This window comes from Ranitomeya imitator, chromosome 3, assembly GCF_032444005.1.
Source record: "Ranitomeya imitator isolate aRanImi1 chromosome 3, aRanImi1.pri, whole genome shotgun sequence".
Classification (NCBI taxonomy): Eukaryota; Metazoa; Chordata; class Amphibia; order Anura; family Dendrobatidae; genus Ranitomeya; species Ranitomeya imitator.
The window spans coordinates 688,849,143-688,870,950 of record NC_091284.1 but is presented as its reverse complement, the minus strand read 5'-3'; the positions used below and the strand labels follow the sequence as shown (position 1 = coordinate 688,870,950).

The 21,808-nt window shown below is 43.7% G+C and overlaps 1 protein-coding gene across 1 annotated transcript; it reads left to right on the top strand.

Moving 5' to 3' along the window:
- The first annotated feature begins 2,622 nt into the window (after positions 1-2,622).
- ZBTB39 (zinc finger and BTB domain containing 39) lies at positions 2,623-20,951 on the top strand. Its single transcript, XM_069758529.1, has 2 exons — positions 2,623-2,728; positions 18,123-20,951. The coding sequence occupies exon 2, from the start codon at positions 18,249-18,251 to the stop codon at positions 20,325-20,327; it is 2,079 nt and encodes a 692-aa protein (XP_069614630.1). The 5' UTR covers positions 2,623-2,728; positions 18,123-18,248; the 3' UTR covers positions 20,328-20,951.
- Positions 20,952-21,808: the final 857 nt, after the last annotated feature.

Here is a 21,808-nt window from a genome sequence, read left to right as displayed (position 1 = left end):
CTGGTCCTGAGTACATCCATCCACTTAGCAAGCCGCCATATTGCGAGTGACCTGTCCGTACTGCTTAGTTCTTTTCTACCTGTCAGCCACAGTTCCTTTTACACTGTGCTGTCAGTGACTCTTCTTCTCTTTCATGGCCTTCCTGGCCCTGATGCTACCTGACTGGACCTTGGACTTTTGCAGAGCTGACTGCCCTGACAGGGCGCTCCCGCCCAACTGATTCAAATATCAGCTGCTCTAAACCTTAACTGTCACTAACTCCTCCCACATTAACCATCTACAGGCTAAGTCTCTCTATCTCCATCTAGTGGGCAACCTAGGGAACTATGCTCTCCCTAATATTTGAAAACTACACCATTTAAGAGTATAAATAAACATTATACATAACATGTTCATGGCAACCCCCTTACAGAAGCATCCACAGATCATCATTGATCCTCCAAATTTCACATGGTGTGCAAGACACTGTGGCATGTGCGACCTCTCCAGGTCTTCGTCTAACCATTAGACGACCAGGTGTTGGGTAAAGCTGACGTTAGACTCATCAGAGATTACCTTACTTCAGTCCTCAATGGTCCAATCCTTATGGTCTTTGGAAAATTTCAGCTTGGCTTTCCTTTGCTTTTCATTGATTAAAGGCTTTTTTCTAGCTTTACATGACTTGAGTCCTACCTCTAGGAGCCTGTTACAAACTGTTCTTGCCGTTCACTTCACCCTAGCTGCCATTTGACATTCCTTTTGTAGGTCACTTGATGTCATCCTGCGGTTGCTGAGTGACATTCGAATAAGATGACGATCATCCCGGTTAGTGGAGAGTCGTTTTCTTCCTCTCCCGGTCTGTAGCTTTGTTGTACCCAATATCTGCTGCTTGACCTTGTTGTAATGGACTGACGTCTTAATAATTTTAAGAATGGAGGCAACATGATGCTCACTGTGTCCCTCTGCTAGTAAAGCCAGAATTGAGCCCTTCTTTTCCTCACTCAAGACTTTTCTTTTCAACTCTTTTGGCATGGTTCAAAGTTATTTTTTCATTCCTATTACTTTTCGGATATTACTAGCACTTGTTTTGCCATCCAGCTTGTCCTATTGCAGGAGGATTGTGAACACCACAGCAGGGTTTTTAATACTTGCCTTCGTTAAATAAGATTTGGCTTGGGTGATCACCTAATCAGAAGCACATTAAGTAGAATGAGGTGTACACTGGTTGGAATTCAACTGACACTGGAATGGAATGGCTGTCAGATATGTAGAGAAGCTGATTTTTATAAAACTGTGCAGTGGTCTCCTAACTTTTGCCAGAGCTGTATATATGTGTTACTGACATGTATATATCTATGTATTCTATGTGTATATATCTATTCTATTCTAACCTGTCAGTGTGAGTTTACTGTACGACGCACATGAATTACCGGCTTTTGAAAGGGCACCGTTGCGTAAAAAACAGACAGCACTCGCATGGTGCGAGTGCTGTTCAGTTTTTTCTTGCATGCATTGACTTGCATTGGCGAGTGTCGTCCGAGATACGAGGACAATCGCAGCATGCTGCAATTTTTTTCTCAGTCTGATTTCGGCTGAGAAAAAAATCGCAGATGAGATGTCACCTATTGAATAACATTGGTCAGAGTGCACTTGTCCGAATTTCTCGCAAATATGTATGAGCCCTTAGGCTAGGTTCACATTGCGTTAGGGCAGTCCGTTTAGCGCATAGGGCTACGGACTGCGCTAACGCAATGTCCCAAAAGGGATCGCGTTTGCCGATCCCGCTAGCGAGGAACGGACCTCGGACGCTGCAAGCAGCGTCCGCGGTCCGTCCGAAACTAACGGGACATCGCTAGCGTGTGCCGAAAATGGGCTAGAGATCCGTTAGCACATTGCCGTCAATGGGTGTGCTAACGGATCCGTTTCATGGCGTTAATTGCGACAATTTTGCCATGTAACGGAGTCCGCTAGCGTTAACCCATTAACGCAATGTGAACCTAGCCTTAGGCTTACAAATAGTGATGTAAAATACTAACCAAATACTGAACGTGTGAACATGGCTTAAAAGAGACACTCTAAACGTTTTTTATGTTTCCCTTGGGTAACAATCATGTGTGTAGTGTATCCAAATACGTCTCCCATCTCCAACGCTGCTGCGGTAACGTAATGCCGCTGCGTTGGACAGATGACGGCGACCGCTAAATATCTGAATACACTCTCTGCATATATTAATGATCGCTGTGGGTGGGCGGTCAATGAAAAAGAATACTCCGGAGTGTGGAGTGACTGTCCATTGTGTTGAGGAATCTCCGCACTCTTCCTGTGGTCCTCCAGAGGTCCAGATACTACTCCCAGCATGCTTTGCCGCTTTTGCAGGTTTGCCAAGTTAGAAGTTGTAAGCTCAGTGCACCCAGGAGGACCACAAGTCGCAGTGCACTAATAATATGGGGCAATATGATAGTTGCTATCACAGCTGCCATGATGTAACACTTTCCCGGGCAGCTTCTCTCCTGGCGTTAGGTGCAGGACATGAATGACCTATGTGTGAGAACACACCGGGAGAGGCGACCGCGGAGCGCCTGTAGCGCAGCCTCCACACACTAGATGGAGCTGTTCTCTCTGACGCCCCGTAGGTCGCTGGATGATGGCGCTCTTGTTTCGGAGCTCGGTGCTCTCGTTTTTGTACGGAGGCCGGATCCACCGAGCTGCCTTTGTGTTATCCGGCCGGTGAGGCACCGAGGAGTTTTCGGTAAGATTCCCCGGTTATTCGTGTCCGCTCCACTGTACACAAGTACAGCAGCGGTGTGAGAGCCTCTGTGAGAAGGGCACCGTGCCCGGGAGTCTGTTTACATCTGCGCCCGGAGATGAAGCCTCTGTCCTGAGCTGTGCACCGCTACTACACTGTGGGCGTGAGCTGCTGGCGGACTACAAGCCCGAGCATGCCCAGGGACTGCTATGTGTTATATGTAATGTATATTCACTATAGGGCTTCCTACAGGTTTACACTAGTGAAAAACGGAGTAGCAACAAACCACAGCTACATAGATACAAGGTAATCTTTAATAATAAAACCAGGTTTAGACAGATCCATAATACACACAGATGGAGGAGACAAGCAGGTAGGCAGGGGATGGCTGTAGGGTCAAAAATGGTGAGAGATGGGTGGATAACTATAGGGGTGCACATGGAAAAATCAAAATAAAGGTGCAAGGTATCCATGTGTCATTTCACATCAGCCCATAACACCCAAACAATAGCTTCCGCATAGTGAGTCCAGATCGCTGCAGCCACTGACGTGCGTTTTCTGCTTTCTCGTGCCCTTTTTTACCAGCTCTGTGGGGGCAGTAAGCCAAACCTCCGACTCCTCAGCACTGGTCACTACTGAGCATGTACATAAAGTGCAGCACAGATTCATCTCAACTAAAAGCCGAGATCCTTAGATCAGAAATATAACAGACATTTCATAACTTTCCCAAATTCTTATGGAAACATTTATAGCACATCCTGCTTTGTACTGCTGTACCCAATATCTGTCCATTCTATTCTGACTCCGCCAAAATGGACACTGACTCCACAACTCCGACTCCACAGCCCTGTTTTTAACGGGGTGGTTCAGCACGTAGAATGGGTTTCCTAATTACTACACTGCTCAAAAAAATAAAGGGAACACTAGAATCCCACATCGTAGATATCACTGAATGAAATATTTCAGTTGTAAATCATTATTCATTACATAGTGGAATGTGTTGAGAACAATGAAACCTAAAAATGATCAACATAAATCACAACTAATATCCCACGGGGGTCTGGAGTTGGAATGATGTTCAAAATCAAAGTGGAAAATGAAGTTACAGGCTGATCCAAATTCAGTGGAAATGCCTTAAGAAAGGCAAATGATGCTCAGTAGTGTGTGTGGCCTCCACATGCCTGTATGACCTCCCTACAACGCCTGGGCATGCTCCTGATTATGGGGCGGATGGTCTGGGGAATCTCCTCCCACACCTGGACTAAAGCACCCAGTGGTTCAACGTGACAGTGGATGGTGCGAGACATGATGTCCCAGATGTGTTCAATCGGATTCAGGTCTGGGGAACGGGCGGGCCAGTCCATAGCTTTGACGCCTTCATCTTGCAGGAACTGCTGACACACTCCAGCCACATGAGGTCTGGCATTGTCCTGCATTAGGAGGAATCCAACGGCACCAGCATATGGTCTCACAAGGGGCCTGAGGATCTCATGTCGGTCCCTAATGACAGTCAGGCTACCTCTGGCGAGCACATGGAGGGCTGTGCGGCCCTTCAAAGAAATGCCACCCCACACCATTACTGACCCACTGCCAAACCGGTCATACTGAAGGATGTTGCAGGCAGCAGATCGCTGTCCACGGCGTCTCCAGACTCTGTCACGTGCTCAGTGTGAACCTGCTTTCATCTGAAGAGCACAGGGCACCAGTGGCGAGTTTGCCAAATGCCAATCCTGGTGTTCTGTGGCAAATGCCAAGCGTCCTGCACGGTGTTGGGCTGTGGGCACTCAGACCATCCTCATGGAGTCGGTTTCTAACCGTTTGTGCAGACACATGCACATTTGTGGCCTGCTGGAAGTCATTTTGCAGGGCTCTGGCAGTGCTCCTCCTGTTCCTCCTTGCACAAAGGCTGAGCGGTCCTGCTGCTGTGTTGTTGCCCTCCTACGGCCCCCTCCACTTCTCCTGGTGTCCTGGCCTGTCTCCTAGTTGCACCTCCAGCCTCTGGACACTACGCTGACAGACACAGCAAACCTTGACACAGCTCGCATTGATGTGCCATCCTGGATGAGCTACACTACCTGAGCCGCTTTTGTGGGTTGTAGAGTCCGTCTCGTGCTGCCATGAATGTGAAAGCACAACCAACATTCAAAAGTGACCAAAACATCAGCTAGAAAGCATTGGTACTGAGATGTGGTCTGTGGTCCCCACCTGCAGAACCACTCCTTTATTGAGTGTGTCTTGATAATTGCCAATAATTTCCATCTATTGTCTATTCCATTTGCACAACAGAATGTGAAATTGATTGCCAGCGTTGCTTCCTAAGAGGACAGTTTGATTTCACAGATGGTTGATTTACTTGGAGTTATATTCTGTTGTTTGTGTTCCCTTTATGTTTTTGAGCAGTGTAAGTTTCCACTATAACCACTATTGTAATATCTTTTATTACACAATACCCCAAAACTTTCCTAATTTAATACTTAATACTTTAAATGTTTATTTACTGCACTTCCTGTGATGTTTTGTTTTATGAGGAGTCTCAAAGAGGACATCACAGGAGGCTGGAGCTGCACTCACTCCCTGCAGCCTCCCATCACATCTCCTGGAACAGGATGTAATGAGTAGCGCTGCAGTTACTCACTAGTTTCTTACATCACCGCCCTCACTGAAGATGTCTTGGGTGGTGTGGACACTGTGAAATATTTTAGTTCAGCAGCAGCATCGCAGCTCCTGTTCACAGGTTCAGCACCTGTTCACACTGAGTCTATGTTTGGATGTGCCGGTCAGGTTTTTGAAATGTATTCTCTAGCTTTCTGATCGTGCACTCCGCCTCCTAGCCACAGGTGTTTTAATTGCAGCAGGTCCAATACCCCTCCATAGAGAGAGAGAATTTTAGTCTAGGAAGAGGTTTCACATGTACCCATTCAGATGGAGACGTTTATTCTCAGCGAGGTAAGGCAAGTGTAGGACCTGGTATAAGAGAGATGCCGTGGAGGGGCTACCAGGTGCACATAAAGTTGGCCATTTTTATGCGCTGAACGCTCTCATTTTTCATATTTCTGGTGCAGTTCAAATTTCGTTTTTCAAGTTTGTATGTTCTAGCGCTGAGGAGCCCATACCAGACACAAAGCTGGAAGCAGCATCTGTCACCATTTGCATCGGGAATTGCAGCACAGACATATGGACCGTTCCTTTTAAAAGTGTTATCACAGAAAACATTTATCGTCTTTTAACAGGATAGTCAATAAATATTTGAGACTCACTTTTCTTGGTGTCTGTGAGGGTAAGAGCAGTTGGACACCCAAAGTCCCATGTGAATGGAGATCACTGTTGTGAATGTGATTACTGTTTCACTGTGGATCTAAGTGAGCAGTAGTCACCATCACTCCCATAGACGATGAATGCAGTAGTGGTCAGTGGTGCACAGTAGCTCTCTAGTCACATTGAGAAATAGCTGTGTCCTAATGTGAATGGAGCGGTGTTGCACATCTGTGACCATTGTCTCGGATTTCTGTCGTCTGTATTGGCTGCTGTTGACAACCCTGTATATTTTCGCATACATGTGACGCAAATAGGAATTCTTTTGTTAAAAAATGTATTCAATGTATACTTTCACCTAGACAGAACAACGCCATAACTCTAACAAACATGAGCTTGTGTTCTCACACTCAAGACACCACACTACATTTTAGACACTGTGGGAATTGTTCACCACAACCTTCATGCAAGTTTGTATCAAGTAGCGATTCTAAGCAATAATTGGCATCGGTCTGCACTCGCAGATACACAAGCTGGAGAAATGCCAAAACTGCAAATATTTTTATATACAAATTAATTTGAGGACTGTAAAGGCATATTATTTTTCGGGCCCTATAACCGACACTAACCATAATCCTAAATCTCTCAACGTAATATACTGCCTTCACGAAGGCCATTTTCAGATTGTTGTGTTAGGGTATGTGCAAGTAATCAATATACGCTGCGGGTTGGACGCAGTGTACTTGTGCAGCGTCCAACACGCAGGGTCCAGATGTTACAGCATAGTGGATGGGATTTCAAGAAATCTCATGCCCACTATACGTCAACAGGCACCCGCAGAGACAGGCATGCGGTGCGTCTCTCCAGACCGCAGCATGTCAATTTCTCTTGTGAAGGCACTAGTCTCAGCAAGAGAAATTTCACCCATAGAATGAATTGGACACGTTGAATCTGCACGATTCAGTGAACACATGCGGATTCTCCTGCGTTCAATAGACGTCAGTGCTTTGGGCGCAGGGAACATTTGTCCAAAGCATTACCACTTTCGGATTGTCTGCACATACTCTTACAGGTGCCTTTCTAATCCTGTGTTTTCTAAACCTCACGTGTTTCATGAAAATTGGAGTTGTTTCGAACTTGGAGCTGGATCTGTAGTATCTGTAGTAGCGCAAAATAGCACCCAAGTTATGCTCGGCTAAATACTGTTTGTTTTTTTGTTTGTTTCCATCTGCCAGGACATTCTTTTCTAGTGTTATAAGTATGAAAGCAGCGTGTAACCGGTACCGTTGGAGAAATGGTCAGCATATTTTATAGTACAGATTGGACAAGAACTGTACCAGATGTCTGAATTTTTGTTGTGCGTTTGTATTTGATGCAGTTTTAATTTGTGCTGTTATACCGTATTTTTCCGACAATAAGAAAAAAATTGTGAGGAAAATGGGGGGTGGGTCTTACAGTTGGAATGCAGGCTTACTGGCAGTGTGGCGGTGGCAAAGGTGCGGGGATGATGAGGCGTGGTGAGCGGTGTGGCGTGAGCAGGGTCCCTTCCACAGGTGAGGTGACGCTGCGGCCCGGTATCCAAGGCGAGCAGCAGAGCTGGGTGAATCATGGCTTTCTCGGTGGCGACAGCCATCTTCCTGAGGCCGCGCATACGCAGATTGAGATAGTGGCGGCCATTTTCCTGAAGCCGAGTTTGCAGATTGAGATCTCGGCCTCAGGAAGATGGCCGCCGCCACCGAGAAACTGGTGATTAACACAGCTCTGCTTCTCACCTTGGATATTGGGCCGCGGCATCACCTCACCTGAGGAAGTGACCGCACATCTGCCGCTGCCACAGTACTGCTGCAACCCCCCATGGACACCAGGCCATGGCGTCACCCACCTAAGCAGGAAGGGACCCTGCTCAAGTGCACGCCGTACCGACCACCGCGCCTCAGCATCAACGCACCTCTGCTTACATGCCTCCTGTGACCCTGCTCTACCACCGCCCGCCCTCAGGTAAGATATCTTAAATTCGGACAATAAGACGGACCCGCATCTTATAAAAAATCTTTTTTTCTGCAATTTTCACCCCAAATTTGGGGTGCGTCTTATGGTACGGTGCGTCTTATAGTCCAAAAAATACGGTACATGCAGTAGTTAGCATCTGGATTATAAAAACACCAACAACATAAAACTACCCAAATGAATTTAAATAAAATTGAATCTTAAATATATTACAATAATATTTATTTTTATATAGCGCTAACATATTCCGCAGCGCTTTACAGTTCGAACACATTATCATCACTGTCCCCGATGGGGCTCACAATTTAAATTCCCTATCAGTATGTCTTTGGAATGTGGGAGGAAACCGGAGTGCCCAGAGAAAACCCACGCAAACACGGGGAGAACATACAAACTCTTTGCAGATGTTGTCCTTGGTGGGATTTGAACTCATGTCTCCAGCGCTGCAAGGCTGCTGTGCTAACCACTGCGCCACCGTGCTGCCCACAACATTTTTTTTTATAAAAAAAATACAATGAAAAGCTGAAATAAACAGGCAAATTTAACCCCTTCATGACCGGGGGATTTTTCGTTTTTCCGTGTTCGTTTTTCGCTCCCCTCCTTCCCAGAGCCATAACTTTTTTATTTTTCCGTCAATTTGGCCATGTGAGGGCTTATTTTTTGCGGGACGAGTTGTACTTTTGAACGACATCATTGGTTTTAGCATGTCGTGTACTAGAAAACGGGAAAAAAATTCCAAGTGCGGTGAAATTGCAAAAAAAGTGCAATCCCACATTGGTTTTTTGTTTGGCTTTTTTGCTAGGTTCACTAAATGCTAAAACTGACCTGCCATTATGATTCTCCAGGTCATTACGAGTTCATAGACACCAAACATGACTAGGTTATTTTTTATCTAAGTGGTGAAAAAAAATTCCAAACTTTGCTAAAAAAAAATAAAAAAATTGCGCCATTTTCCGATACTCGTAGCGTCTCCATTTTTCGTGATCTGGGGTCGGTTGAGGGCTTATTTTTTGCGTGCCGAGATGACGTTTTTAATGATAGCATTTCGGTGCAGATACGTTCTTTTGATCGCCCGTTATTGGATTTTAATGCAATGTCGCGGCGACCAAAAAAACGTAATTCTGGCGTTTCGAGTTTTTTTCCTGCTACGCTGTTTAGCGATCAGGTTAATACTTTTTTTTATTTGATAGATCGGGCAATTCTGAGCGCGGCGATACCAAATATGCGTAGATTTGATATTTTTTTTATTGATTTATTTTGATTGGGGCGAAAGGGGGGTGATTTAAACTTTTATGTTTTTTTTATTTTTTTCACATTTTTTTAAACTTTTTTTTTTAACTTTTGCCATGCTTCAATAGCCTCCATGGGAGGCTAGAAGCAGGCACAGCACGATCGGCTCTGCTACATAGCAGCGATCTGCTGTTCGCTGCTATGTAGCAGAATTGCACGTGTGCTGTGAGCGCCGACCACAGGGTGGCGCTCACAGCGACGGGCAATCAGTAACCATAGAGGTCTCAAGGACCTCTATGGCTACAATGGAGACGCATCGCCGACCCCCGGACATGTGACGGGGGTCGGCGATGACGTCATTTCCGGCCGCCCGGCCGGAAGCGGTAGTTAAATGCCGCTGTCTGCGTTTGACAGCGGCATTTAACTAGTTAATAGATGCGGGCAGATCGCGATTCTGCCCGCGCCTATTACGGGCACATGTCAGCTGTTCAAAACAGCTGACATGTCCCGGCTTTGGTGCGGGCTCACCGCGGAGCCCTGCATCAAAGCAGGGGAGCCGGCATCGGACGGTATAGTACGTCCGATGCTGGTAAGGGGTTAAACAGCGACTGAAGTGGTAATCAATGATATATACATTTCAATAAATACAGCATGTTAATAAAAGGTTAGCATCCATGTGTTATGTATTCCATGGAGAGACAGTAACAAAGAATTGTAGATAGAATTTAAAACATGATCAGTCACATATCCCTTATGGAAATTCAGACTGAAAAACTTAAATGATAAACACCCCTTCCATGACACCCGTCCAATCGGAGGCGCCCTGGGGAGGAGTTATGTTGGTGTTTCTGAGATTTCTAAAAACTCCTAGCCCTTGAATACTGCCCCTCAATTATATAATCTGGATTATAGAGTTAGGCAACGTTCACATTAGCGTTTCCCGACGCTGTGTCGGGAAACGCTGCGGCAACGCATGCGTCATGCGCCCCTATATTTAACATGGGGGGCGCATGGACATGCGTTGTGCTGCGTTGTGCGACGCATGTGTTTTTTTGGCCGCAAGCGTCGGGCGCGGAAAATGCAACAAGTTGCATTTTTCTTGCGTCCAAATTTCGGCAAAAAAGGACGCATGCGTCGCAAAACGGAGCGTTTTTGCGTGCGTTTTGGTGCGTTTTTATTTGCGTTGTGCGTTGCGTCGCCGACGCAGCGGCGCACAACGCAAATCTGAACGTAGCCTTAATGAGGTACAGCGGTGAGATAAAAAATGTTTGCACTGTCCCTGCCCTCATAAACTATAAAGATGAGATGCCTGTGCAGTTCTATTATCATTATAACACTTGTAATTCAGTGTGACAGGAGCTGCTCCTCACTGCTCCTCACTGCTCCCCCCTCACGTCTAGGATGTTACATCAGACACCAGTGTGAAGTCCCCACTGTGGGTAACAGCCAGTCTGAGAGGAGGAGACATAGCCACGCTCCCTGTGCTCTGCAGAGAAACCTCTATTAGGTCATGTTCACATGTTCAGTATTTGGTCAGTATTTTACATCGGTATTTGTAAGCCAAAACCAGGAGTGGAGCAATCAGAGGGAAATGTAATAGAAACACGTGCACCCCTCCTGCATTTTTCACCCACTCCAGATTTTTGGCTTACAAATACTGATGTAAAATATTGACCGAATATTGAATTTGTGAAAGTCACCTTATCAGGAGTCTAGATAACAGAATGAGAGCTTCCCCTTGTCATTTTTTAAAGCATTCCATTGTTTGTTTTTTTTGGCTTTCTACCAATTGCCTGTCATTGGTCTTTTAGCATTTAGGCCATAATTATATATTTCTTTTACCCAAGTGCATGACCTTACATTTAAGGTATTTTACATTAATCTTCAATTGCCTTGCTCAGCTCAAGTTTACAAAAAGGTTTGACAAATTATCCTTTTTTGCTTTATCTTGCAAAGTTTAGTATATCGGTAAATAAGTCCTCTACAAGGTCAATACATTTTTTTAAAAAGCAGAGGGCCCAATACTGACCCCTGAGTTACACCACAATTAACTGTGTCCCAATCAAAGTGTGTTCCATTAATAACTACCTTCTGTTTCCTATTCCTGATCCAATTGTTAGCCCACTTATTTCCTGCGGTACTTGGAAGTGTGTGCCATCCAAGCCCTGTGATTTGTCTAAGGCTATGTTCACACTTGGGTACCGGGGCTTTGCGGACAGCTGTGTACTTCCTCCCTGAAGCTCCACCCACTTCTGCACTTCTTCCGTCTAGGTCTGCCTACTTCTGCTTGCGTCCTGCGTACCTATCTTTAACATTGGGTATGCAGGACATGCGGATGTATACAGATGCATCGTTTTGATGCGCCCGCCAACCGCACAGGGACTCAACGCTTTCCCGTGCAGTCGGCGGGCATGTCAAAACGATGCATCTGCATGTCCTGCATACCCAATGTTAAAGATAGGTACGCAGGACGCAAGCAGAAGTAGACGGACCTTACCAAAAGAAGTGCGGAAGTGGGCGGAACTTCAGGGAAGAAGTATGCAGCCGTCTACAAAGCCCCGGTACGCAAGTGTGAACGTAGTCTAACTTTGCTGTTTTTGATGTGGAACTGTACTTCCGGCTGGATTAAGCAGGCAACATTTTTTTATGGAAAATTTATAATATCCATGATCATGTCGCCTGTCAAGAGATTTTCTTGTGCAAATTTTGTAGAGTGACCTTTTCTTCCTCTTCCACATTTCACCCAGACTATTTGTGAGGAGGCCAACACTATCATTTTTGAATTTCTTATTGTTTAAGGTGAATATTTTTAGATTATTTTTACTTTCTTTGGCAATGAAATGCCTTGTCCCTACCTTCTTTTAGATCTCTAAATGCTTTAGTGTTGTAATTTCTTTGCTTCTTACAGCTCTATTTAGCCATAATGGTTGCCTTTTCTAGCTTGTTTATTCCCAAAGGTTATATATTGTACACCGGTCCCATTTGCTATGTTTACTTTTATTTTTATTTTTTTTGAAACATACATTTTTATTTATTTACAAGTTGTGTCAAGCATTACATCTTATTGACATTAAATTCTTAATAATTAACACAACGTTATGGGGATTAGGGAAGGGAAGAGGATAGGGGAAATGGTGACATTACAATAACTATCCAATCACATTCTCTATATGCAAATCTGCAAAGTTATTTAAGAACGGTATTTAAACGGAAAGATAACCAATTGTTCCATTTTTTCTGAAATTGAGCTATATTATTATTAGATGTAGCGATTATTTTTTCTGATAGGCAATTTTCGTTGATCAGTGATACGACCTCGGGCAGTGAGGGGCACTTGGAGTTTTTCCAGTAACTAGCAATTTTGATTCTTTATTTTAAGGACACTGTTCCTGAAAGTTTAGTGTTCTTGAACTCGAGAACCTCAGCAGTCTCTTCAGATTTCTAGAATTATGTATGCAAGAAAATTATCTTAAAAAGAATTTTATAAATTCTGACAAAATAAACACAAGAAGTGAAATTAAATGAAGCTGAGATTTTTCTGAAATATGTATTGTTAGTGAATTTGTTTATTTCTCTTGGATAGTGCGTATGCATGGCTCCCCGTCCCTGTCCTTGTATGCATGGCTCCCCGTCCCTGTCCTTGTATGCATGGCTCCCCGTCCCTGTCCTTGTATGCATGGCTCCCCGTCCCTGTCCTTGTATGCATGGCTCCCCGTCCCTGTCCTTGTATGCATGGCTCCCCGTCCCTGTCCTTGTATGCATGGCTCCCCGTCCCTGTCCTTGTATGCATGGCTCTCCTTCCGTGTCCTTGTATGCATGGCTCTCCTTCCGTGTCCTTGTATGCATGGCTCTCCTTCCATGTCCTTGTATGCATGGCTCTCCTTCCATGTGTTTGTATGCATGGCTCTCCTTCCATGTCCTTGTATGCATGGCTCTCCGTCCCCATCCTTGTATGTATGGGTCGCTGTCTCCGTCCTTGTATGCATGGCTCACTGTCCCTCTCCTTGTATGCTTGGCTCCCCGTCCTTGTATGCATGGCTCCCCGACCTTGTATGCATGGCTCCTATAAAAAAAAAATAACATCCTACTTGACTTCCCTGCGTGCTTTCGCATCATTTCGTTCCGGTGGCAGCAGCTCCTGCGGCCTGGTGATCAAATGTCCCCGCTCATTTAAGTAATGAATATTCACCTCTCTCCATGCCTATGGGAGTGGAGAGAGGTGGATATTCATTACTTTAATGAGCGGGCACCCGTGATAGCCCGGCTCCTTTAACTGTGTGCGCTATAAGAGAAATGAATATTCGCTGCCAGTGCAGTGAATATTAATTTCTCTTTAGCATCGGGTACAGGCTTTAGCCTCAGCCTCCGGCTCCTACCTCAGTGACCCGCTTCTCCGCTGCTCTCCCGCCGTCTTTCTGGGACAATGACTCGTGTATATTCCGAGGGAGCGTTTTCAGCACAAAAAATGTGCTGAAAAAACTCGGCTTATACACGAGTATATATGGTCATTATTTCATTCCAATGAGGCGTAAATTAGATTACGGTAAATCGGGTGAACACTTTTTTTTATTATCTCTCTTCACCTGGGAGTAAAAACTTTATTTTGCTCTGAATATTGTTACATTTCAGCCTTGTAGTAAAATGTCTTTCTGTTCTGCAGTGGTTGTGTATTCTGTAGACCAGCATACATATAACTCTTAAACATTCAAATTGTATTAATATATCTATAAAGCACTTAGAAAAAACCCTTGTGTATAAAAGTGATACAAAAACACAGAAAAGTAATAGAAGACAGGCAAATATATAAATGTCTGAAACTTTCAGACCATAGTCATTTATCATTTATTAGTCTAGTAAAACAACACCTAATATGATAAACAGGACTCCTCTTCTTGCATGATTCACACTATGTAACGATAATATTTTGCTAAGAGGGATAGGTGTACTTCATTGGTTCTATGGAGCAATATAAAATCCTAGGTCATACCACAAGTAGCCAATACAGCCATAATAATGATAATAATAATAATATTTATATAGCGCCAACATATTCTGCAGCACATTACAGTTTAACAGTTTCAAACGCAAGTCATAGGTAACAACGTTAACAATACAATAATTGAATCAAAATTAGACAACACTGCTCGTGAGCGCTTACAATCTACAGTGAAGTGGGGGAGATACAAAGCACAGGTGTGTATTTACAATGATGGTCCAGTCATCTTGAGGGAGTGGGTGATTGATGGAGATAGTGAATGGGCTACACATGCACACTTACACATAAAATGGCTTTTAATAGGGAACGTGGTAGGCCGCTCTGAACAAATGTGTTTTAAGGGAGCGCCTAAAACTATGCAAATTGTGGATGGTCCTAATTTGGTGTAGAGCATTCCAGAGGATTGGCGCCGTGCGGGAGAAGTCTTGGAGTCGGGAGTGGGAGGTACGGATCAGTGCACAGGTTAGTCGAAAGTCATTTGCAGAGCGCAGCGGTCGGCTAGGCCGATAGACCGAAATGAGGGAGGAGATGTAAGGGGGTGCCGCACTGTGGAGAGCTTTGTGGGTGAGAACAAGTACTTTGAATTGGATCCTATAATGAATGGTAGCCAGTGTAACGACTGGTGAAGAGAGGATGCATCTGAATACCGATTAGCTAGATGGACAACCCTGGCTGCTGCATTAAGGATAGACTGGAGAGGGGAAAGTTGAGTTAGGGGGAGACTAACTAATAGAGCATTGCAGTAGTCCAGTCGGGAGTGCATCAGGGCGACAGTGAGGGTTTTTGTTGTTTACATGGTGATAAAAGGGCGGATTCTAGAGATGTTCTTTAGGTGTAAGCGGCATGAGCGGGCAAGATATTGTATATGGGATGTGAAGGAGAGATCGGAGTCAAACATAACACCCAGACAGCGTGACTACTGCCGGGGTATTATTATGGTTCCACCCATGTAGATGAAATGTCAGATTTAGGGAGGTTAGTAGACTGCGGGAGCGGAAGAAGTTCAGTTATGGAGAGGTTGAGTTTCAGATAGAGAGCGGATATGATTTAGGAGACACTGGCGCTCTGTAGTACAGCGGGGATAAGGTCAATGGATGACATGTATAGTAGTGTCATCGGCATAAAGATGGTACTGAAAGACAAATCTGATGGTCTGTCCAATTTGGGTCTTGTAGAGAGAGAAGAGAAGTGGGTCAAGGACTGAGCCATGAGGTAACCCGACAGAGAGCGGAAGAGGAGATGAAGTGGAGCCAGAGAACAGAACACTGAAGGAGCAGGCAGAAAGATAGGAGGAGAACCAGGAGAGGAGAGGGCAGTATCCTTAATGCCTAGTGACTGGAGCCTAGAGAGTAGGAGATGGTGGTCAACAGTGTTGTTGGCTGCAGAAAGGCCCTAAGATATCCACTGTACATGGCCTGCCAGGCAGCGAAAATTATGAGGTGTTGGCGTCCTCGCTCCACAACGGATTTCCCTCACTTCGCTGGTTAGACCTTTTATACTACGGAGACCTAAGCTAGACGGTCAAATACTGTCTAAACGATGGAAGTTTCTCAAAGCAGAACAACACTTAATATCTTATAAGGCATAAATCACTTATCATTTTTATGCTTGTAGGATGAAAATTACTTACACATCACTGCCTCTTGAGGATATCTCTGGGCTGTATAGACTACTTGTGGTATGACCTTGAATTTTTTATTGATCCATAGAACCAATGAAGTACACCTGTCTCTTAGCAATTTGACTAAATGTTATTATTATTATTATTATTTATTATTATAGCGCCATTTATTCCATGGCGCTTTACATGTGAGGAGGGGTATACATAATAAAACAAGTACAATAATCTTGAAAAATACAAGTCACAACTGGTACAGGAGGAGAGAGGACCCTGCCCGCGAGGGCTCACAATCTACAAGGGATGGGTGAGGATACAGTAGGTGAGGGTAGAGCTGGCCGTGCAGCGGTTTGGTCAATCGGTGGTTACGTGGTTAAATGTTATCTTTATATATCGTGAATCATGCAAAAAGACGAGACCTGTTTATCATATTGGTATTGGTTTACTGGATTTATGGACGATCAAGGTCTGATTGGTTCAGACATTTGTGTATTTGTCTGGAACTTTTTTTGTATCACTTTCATAGACAAGGTTTTTGTCTAGGTGCTTTTTAGATATTTTGATAAAATTAGAATTGATAAGGGTTATATGTACGCTGTTATAGGTCCCTTATAGCTATTTATGATGTTCAGTAAAGGTGTTTATTCTGTAGACCAACAAAAGGAAGAGGATAGCACTGCTTCTAAAGGGTCATTCTATGGTAGGAAAACATAGCTGTATCTAAACAATGACTTTAAGAGGAAGACGGATACTTCTAAACGGTTAGAGATTGTGATGCTTAAATGGGTAAAATTCCTTTCTCAAAGATAGAAGAATTTTTAATTTTCCAGTGTGCAGCTCATTGCCTAGGGTACAGGCCACCCTGCAGTCAGAGTGGCTGGTTACTCAGCCAAGAAACACTCTCTGCTTGCAGTTTCTAGAACCTGCACGCATCGCTTTGAAGCTGACAGGATTGCTGACTGCAACCATCCTTCGTCCCTTTCCACTTCTTCCATGCTGCAGACTCAAACCAGGTAGTCTTCCATATTCAAGAGGTCTGTATAACCTCGCCCACAACACTGATTGTCAGCTTTCTGTGTACCCTGCACATGGGCGGAAAACAAGCATGGGGTTTTAGGCTATGTGCACACATTGCGGATTCGTGTGCGGATTTTTCCGCAGTGTTTTTGAAAAATCCGCAAGTAAAACCGCGGATTACCTCCATTTTTTTTGTGCGGATTTCACCTGCGGTTTTACACCTGCGGATTCCTATTGAGGAGCAGGTGTAAACCGCTGCGGAATCCGCAAAAAAATTGACATGCTGTGGAAAATAATCTGCAGCGTTTCCGCGCGGTATTTTCCCCACCATGGGCACTGCGGATTTGGTTTTCCATAGGTTACATGGTACTGTAAACCGCATGGAAAACATCTGCGAATCTGTAGCGGCCAATCCACTGTGGATCTGTAGCAAAATCCACAACATGTGCTCAGAGAACTGCTAGATCTGCAGCAGATCAAAACAGATTTTAGCAGCTCAAAAAGTGGCAGATCAGTGGAATCAAGGACTCTGCCCCTATATTATTATGATCTCTGGTGTAGCAAAAACCTGGTGACAGGATTCCCTTTATAAAATCAAAGCTTTTATCAAGTCAGGATCTTTTTTTATTTTCCTAATTGTAGCTTTTTTAGAGAGGATTATATTTAATCTTATTTTACTTTGAGGTTGTCCAGGAGGTGATAGATGTTCTTTGTTCCCTGCTTTTGATGGATCATATTTTTTTGAACTTTTGCTAGTCAGTATGAATGTGTACCAAACATACATTCGGGAAGTAATGGATGTCAGATAGTCTGCAATATACAAATTGCCTCTCCACAGAAAAAGAGGACTTAAACTCTATAGCGTCACCTGTTGGAAGTAGCGATCCTACAAGTCACAATCAACCCTTTAACGAGTTGCGCAATATGACTTAGGATAAAAGCCAAATCAGTATCTCAATTCGCAGACACGGTGTTTCGGGCTGTTGGCCCTCGTCAGTGCGAAGCATGAGAACTAATTTGGCTAGTTGAGAGGCTCTGGACTGGGGTCTAAGGTGTGAGGGTATAACCTGCATAAATCTGTTTACATACCATATGCCTGAAAATGGTCTCCAAGCATATTGTTTTTTAATTTTTTTATAAGGTTGCAATTAACTTTTCTTTGCTCCACCAAATAGAATATTATTTGGACTTTTGCAGTAGGCCATCTTCTACTATTCCATCTAAAAAAAGCCAGTTTTTACAATGTGTAATGTATTCTCACACTTTGTGTTTTCCAGGTACATTCTCACAGCTCAATACAACGGGGATGAGGTGCCTCTCTGTATGTGGAAGACGTAATCCGATTAAAGAGCCAGGTGTGAAAGCTGTGCACAGGCCATACCTCCTGACTCTAACATATAAAGATGGGTATGCGAATCAAACTAAACAGCAGCGACCACCCCAGCAATCTGCTACGTGAACTGAATAAGTGCCGTTTGTCAGGGACACTATGTGATGTTAATATCGTTGTTGGAAACCGGACTTTTGCTGCTCATAAAGCTGTGCTTGGTTCTGCCACCGTTTATTTCCAAAAATTGTTTTCAAACACTGAGTTAGATGTTGCTCGATCATATGTGGTGGACTTCATCACAGCAACCAATTTTGAGAAAGTTCTAAACTTTATCTACACCTCAGAACTATTTACCGACCTTATTAATGTGGGAGTCATCTATGAAGTTGCTGAAAAGCTTGGCATGGAGGACTTAATAAATGCTTGTCATGCAACGTTTCCTGATCTTGAAGGTTCCTCAGGTCAGAAATATCAATGCTCAGTTTCCTCTAGTGAAGGACGTTCCGGCGCATCAGTTGAACCCAGTCTAGTGGATTCTAAGGGCAATGGGCTGGATAATCACATCCTTCCTATAGACAAAACTTTTAACACACCAGGAGATGGAATTTGTTCGTTCAAAGGTGAAGACCAAGAGGCAACTGTGAATCAAGCAGGACAATTTCCACTGCCAGCAAAAACTGAAGAGCAGAGCACCTCAGCGAGGTTCCAGTCCTCTCATTGCTCAGTGAACACTGGATTTGTTCCAACAAGTACTTGCCCTCCTTATAAAACTCAACAAAATGGTGAATTTAACAAAACTGGTTACTTTCCGGGTGACTCCTCTGTTAGTGGAAATTCTAAAGAATCTACTGGGGGTTTTGAAGCAATGGGTGACCTCCACCTTGATGAATTAGAAGAGGAAGAGTTACAGTTTGATGAAGCAGGTGATGAAGACTCAGGGCCATCTGGGGAAATCATCGAGTTGAGTGATGGTAGTGAAGATGAGCTGTTATTATTTGGTCAGGGAGAAAGTCGAAGTGGCAAAGCCATGCCATGCCAAGTGTGCAAGAAAGTGTTGGAGCCTAACCTGCAGCATATCCGCCAACATGCTCGTGAACATATAGAGCTGCGGAACGGTAGTTGCAAAGTCTGTCAGGCTCGCTTCCACGACCGGGGTGCTATGATTACTCATGTTTTATCGCATATTGGAATTTTTCTTTTCTCTTGTGATATGTGTGAAGACAAGTTTTTCAGCCAGTGGCAACTCACACTTCACAGAGGACAAGAAGGTGTTACATCAGAACATAATATAATTGTTCATCCAGGTCAGCCTCTTCCCGGGGAGGTGAATTCATTTGTGGGAACAATGGGAACTGAGTTGCCATGTGGTGCATGTCATAGGACCATGTTACGAGATTTTCATTCTGTACGTTCTCATGCTTTGGAGCACCTTAACACCAAGAACCTGTCCTGTGGATTGTGTGAGCAGCGACACTTAACACTTTGTGGTCTTATGTGGCATGTCCTATCTCACATGTCTATATCTGTCTTCTCCTGTTCTGTCTGTGCTAGTAGCTTCCTTGATCGTCACTTACTGGAGAAACATATGACAGTCCACCAGAGCTTAGATGAAGCATTGTTTCGCTGTCATCTTTGTTCCCAAGGTTTCAAGTCTGAAATAACTTACCGACAGCACCTGAGCCAGCATCGATGTGGTAGTAATCCAGCGGATCGTCCTGGATATTCTGAATTTACACAACTTCAAGCTTCAATGGCAAAGAGAAAAGTTCCAGAGGATTTTTCAGTAGACGATCATTCAGTGACTGGACAACCAGTCCATAGCAAATATACGTGTAAGGTTTGTGGAAAGTGCTTTTCTCACACCAGTGAGTTTAATTACCACCGTCGAATTCATACTGGAGAAAAGCCATATCAGTGCAAAGTGTGTCACAAGTTCTTCCGAGGCCGTTCTACCATCAAGTGCCACTTGAAGACACATGCAGGGGCCCTAATGTACCGATGTACTGTGTGTGGACACTACAGTTCCACTTTGAACCTCATGGGCGAGCACATTGCAGTGCACCGAGGCAACCTGCCTTCAGACTTTACCATTGACCAAACATTTATGTATACAATTCACTCCAAAGAAACAGACAAGAGTGCCGACAGCTGATGTCCTGAGGAGAAACTTGGCATAGAGCTGTCAGTTTAGCTTAAATCAATCCCACCTCAAGCTGTCTTTGTCAAAATGTTTGCTACTAAAATAATGTGTTTTTTTTATGTGTTTGTGCTCTTAATTTTATTTTTTAATTTATGCTTTAACCTGTTTTTTTTGTTTGTTTTTTAATACAACCTTTTTCCATGTTCCAATTTGTCTCAATTGATAACGTGGATATTATCATTGTCTAGGTCCGAATGTAGCAAGGTATACCAGCAAAAAAATGGTTGTTTAGGAGAACATTGTGTAATTTGTCATTTATTATAAGTTTAGCTCCTCATAAATTTGTAAAAAGGTCTTTTATACCATTGAATTTTTAGAAGAAGAACTCCTAGTCAAAAATGAGAAATTGGCTATCTGGGTACATAACTTTGTACCGTTAACAGCAGGAACCCAGCTGCGTGCTGCATATTTGCTACTATGTCGCACTAAATGTCATGTCAATGAGACTTTTTTTTTCTGGTGGATTTTGCTGAAGAATAATGTGAAAATGTCTCTACTTGCATTTGTCATTCATTTTAAGAAACCATTTGTCATCATTTACCAAAGAAGAAATACAAACTCTTATGCCCAAATATAACTTTAAAGGTTTTGTTCACCTTTATAATATTAACAAGGAAATTTTCCAGCGAATAAAACTATGAATAGACTACCTGGTGTGAACATGTTAAAGGGAATCTGTCAGCAGTTGTTTATCTGAGAGCAGCATAATGTAGGTTTAAAGAGCCTGATTCCTTGGATGTCACTTCAACAGCTTCCTGTAGTTTCAGTAACAATCAATGTTTTTTCAGCAGGAGATTATTACTGGGGTAGGTGTCCTAATCAATCGGGTTAATCTGTGTAACCCCGCCCACACCACTGATAGGCACATGCTGATGGTGTACACGTGAAGCGGCCAATCAAGGGTGTGGGCGGGGTTATAACCAGCTCTGCATTCTGATCACCGCTGTGTCTATAATTGTGAAAACAGGGATTCTATCAAAATGGCACCAAACAGTCCAATAAGCAATATATCGCTGGAATAGAGCTCTCTCCCCCCTACATTATGCTGCTTTCAGATTCCCAGCAAAAACCTGCTGACAGATTCCCCATAATAGATCCAATCTATTGGTTAGCACACAGTTACGTGACAACTCCCCAGTGAAGAAGTTTAAATATGCTGTTAATACTGATGCATTGCAATGAAAAGGAAAAAGAATGCTCGATAAATCTGAAAGAGATTAACCCATAACACATATCACCCATCATAGTAATGGTTATAAATCCGCACTGATTATGGGAATATGTTCCCTGTGTGAATGGAGCGGTAGTGCTCATGTATGACCAACACAATGACATAAGATTTTGGGATCCCAATTTTTAGGCCTAGTGGAGCCATCAGTGGTTACACCTGCACCGATTTATACTTTTTTTATCAGTTCTGTAATGGTAGAAAT